Genomic DNA, 3,518 nt, shown 5'->3' with positions numbered 1-3,518 from the left:
GTCCCCCCCCCCCCATTTCTGGTTCCATGTACCGTCAAAATACTGTATTTGTGGGGAACGTGTGTGCTGGTCTCAATGACGAATTTGGGACGCAATCGGTGATGTAAGGATTATGCTACGACACTGCGTTGTGTGCATACATTCTATTCATCGAACGCTCAAGGGGTTTTCCAATATTTTGAGACTTCTTTTAGAATAAATCAAGAAATTATATTACAATCTTTTCAGCAACGAATGGGATAATACAATGATTTTATTGATTATATCATTATCTAGGAAGTGAGACAGTTAAAGGTAATCACAAGAAGTTGAAAAAAAAAATTTTATTATACACAGTAAAAAATCCGGTGTGGACTCATTGAGACACTGATCGGTGTCAAATTAACACCAATTTTTTTACAGTGTATGATCTGTACCAATAACGAAAATGAGATGCCTAATTTTATTCTTCGGAGCCCAACGATCATTAAAAAAAATGTTTGAATCGGATGAAAATTTAGGTGCAGGGAGCATTTTACGTCGAAACGGCGAGGGCACTTTCAAAGACATTTCATTTTGGAGTAGAGAGCATTTTGAGTTAGATTCAACATTTCTATGACTTTTTTCATATCATATCATGCATTGATGATTCCCTCCACCGACCAAAGACTTTTAAGTTTCACCACGATTCTCCCTTAAGGATATCCAAGTAGTTCTGGAGGCAAATTCCCTCCAGAGTTTATAGACTAGACCAAGAGTATTTTTTAGGCGCAGTATAAACTTTAGTTTCCGAACATATTTTCGAGAAAACGATTTTTGAAAGAATGAAATTTAACACATTGCGTCCATAACAGCTGTATACTACCACTTTCAATCCAATAGTTCATAGTGTTAAAGCGTTTTCTCGTACACATAACCTTATATGACTTTGTTCGTTATACTCTCTAGTTTTTTTTTTTGCGATATTAAAAAACATAAGTTTCCGGATAGATAATTGCAAATAATCAAATTAAAAGCTTCTTGATTGGTACGACGGCCATATTGGGTGATTTGAATCCGTGTGGTCCTGACGTCTGGCAACAGTCCGCTCAAGTGACTACTCGGACCGAATTTACGAGGTTATATGGAACACATGTACAGTGTTGCCGTATGATCATCAGAGGTTAGACCAACGAGAGTCAAGTGTGAAATTGAATAAAATATTGTTCACAATATTCATTGAAGAAATTCCTGAAAAAATGTATTCGACAATGAAAAATCCGAAAAAGTATGGGGACGGCAAGATTTTCGACAAAACTGAAATCTTGCTTGAAAAAAGGTTGCCAATTTGAACGAAGTACTTGGATATCCTTAAAGGAAAATTTCTGATTAAATTTACGCATGGTTCAATTTTTTTCCTATGAAATTGGCGACAAATAGAGCTTTGTATTTTTATTTGATAGAAGTAATGTATTTATTAATTTTTTCTTAGTAGCTGAACATATTGCATGTCACGAGGGATAAATGAACTGTTTATTTATCTTTAACCTTATAATAGACTTATCTTGATATCTCTAAAAATACTAATTTTCTAGTAAATCACCAGTAACGATTGAACTTTAATGTCATCAATTATTCAAAGAACATGATTTCATTGCAACGCCTCTCTTCCCTGCTTCCAATTTGTTAGAATTATTCGCTAAAGCACCAATGATTGCATGTGAAAATGTCACGCAATGTTTTATTGTTGACTACCGAATTTTATACAGAAGAGGTCTTCCCATAATTTTCCCTGCCATCACACACTGAGAAAAAAATTGCTTTTGCCAAGTATATTTACTTGCCATAAATGTATATCAATATTTGCATAAGACATGTGTAAATTTTCTTGTAGTTAGTAAATCTACTTGGCACAAGTAGTTTTTTTTCTCAGTGCACATTACTGATATAATTTAACAATTTCTGAAATGAATCGAACAAGGTTTCACTTAACAATTCTGTTGCTCATGCAATCATTCTGGAAATGATTGATTTTACGGGGGGAATATGGAGCGCCTGTCCTAATGAGCACATTCCCTACAAAGCAGATTTTGCAAAATTCACTCATCGCTTAAAATCTGTGAATTCAAACAATTTTACTTGAGCATTGAATGTTATTTAGTTGCAATCAATAGATGAATCAATTGAAAAACATAAAGAACTGGGTCTAGATCAAGGAAAATTATCTTAATTAAAATTCAATGCTAATCAATTATCAGACTCTACACAGGGAAAAAAAATCCATAAGCTTCTCTACTCTCGTAACTACAAAATTGAAGTCATCAATTCAATTTCATCATAGTATCTCATCATAAAATAAAAAAAGTCATATTCCTGAATAACGGAAACGAGAATTCTTCACTACTCTAGTAATCACAGTTACGTTTTATCCTTGAATCAGATGCATTGCGCAATTCTATTGGATAGTACGTAGTATCCACGTGGGAGGTGAGAGAGAATAAAATAAAAAAAACAAAATATGCAAAGCCTGTCAACATGGAAATCACCACGAGTAACTTCGGCTGTTCTGTCACAGCTTCAATATTTCACATTACAAGGAATTATCTTCAATCTAGTAAATTTCCCCTCTCAAGAGCCCAAAGAATCATCAGAGTTAATTAATCACGTAGGAATATTTATCCTCGTTTCTTGTTATTAAAAGAGGGTTAATCGCAAGATGATGCCGTACAAAAACGCAATGGCCAGTGATCTAAGAATAGATGGATCTAACCTTCACAACACAAAATTAACGCAATTTACTGCTAAGAATAGATAATGAAGTAAACAAACAAAAGTTCTAAATAGAAAAATCATAAATTTCTTTGCTTAATTTATTCAATGAATTAATGAACAGTCATTCACTCACCGCCTGGCTCCTTTCTGTTCTGAAAAAAGCGTCACGTCGTTCTCAATCTCCTCAGCAAAGAGGCTGTCCTGTAGACTCATCTATCCAATCACTAATAATAAGCTTCAACTTGTTTCTTTATATTTCTTATCAACAGTTCAATTGTTCGCTCCGATAATGCAAAGTGTCAAATTGAGGTTAAACTCTATCGTATTACGGTACGTGTGGGTTGTCACTGCATAACTCATATCACCGGATTCCCCGTTTCTTTCATTCTTTGTTATTTTTTCATTGTTTTAGAAACATCACGACCACTGACACGGGCGAGAAGTGGAAAACTGCTGAGGAACGTTTACAGTTTACACACGCACACACACACCTATACAGGCAGCCGTAATTTGTTACATCTTACGTACGACGTGCATGGATTCGCCGCATTCTTGGATACGACCAGAGATTATAGGGGAGATGAACAGGGCCAATGTAAAGTGTTCAACTAGAAAAATCGTAGAGATGGCGCATGGACTACGATGGAGCGTACGGAACTGTTGGTATGATAGGGCCCGAGCATAAATTTGTCGATAACCGGAAAGGGGTTCTCAATACGGTAGCTCCTCGCATTTTGTAATAATTGTCAGGAATGTAAAATCGAACATATTATAATCAATAGTATAAT

The 3,518-nt window shown here is 35.2% G+C and overlaps 1 protein-coding gene across 1 annotated transcript in view; it reads right to left on the bottom strand.

Annotated features, from left to right (window-relative positions):
• LOC107042083 (R3H and coiled-coil domain-containing protein 1) overlaps positions 1–3,290 on the bottom strand; it is an 82,418-nt gene extending 79,128 nt beyond the window's left edge. Inside the window, exon 1 of the mRNA XM_015262953.1 lies at positions 2,864–3,290. Coding sequence (XP_015118439.1) covers positions 2,864–2,943 — 80 coding nt within the window. The 5' untranslated portion in view covers positions 2,944–3,290. The remainder of the gene's footprint in view (positions 1–2,863) is intronic.
• Positions 3,291–3,518: the final 228 nt, after the last annotated feature.

The sequence above is a fragment of the Diachasma alloeum genome, unplaced genomic scaffold (assembly GCF_001412515.2).
Source record: "Diachasma alloeum isolate Michigan unplaced genomic scaffold, Dall2.0 Dall_scaffold_00411, whole genome shotgun sequence".
NCBI classification, from domain to species: Eukaryota; Metazoa; Arthropoda; class Insecta; order Hymenoptera; family Braconidae; genus Diachasma; species Diachasma alloeum.
This window is presented reverse-complemented; position numbering and strand designations above follow the sequence as displayed.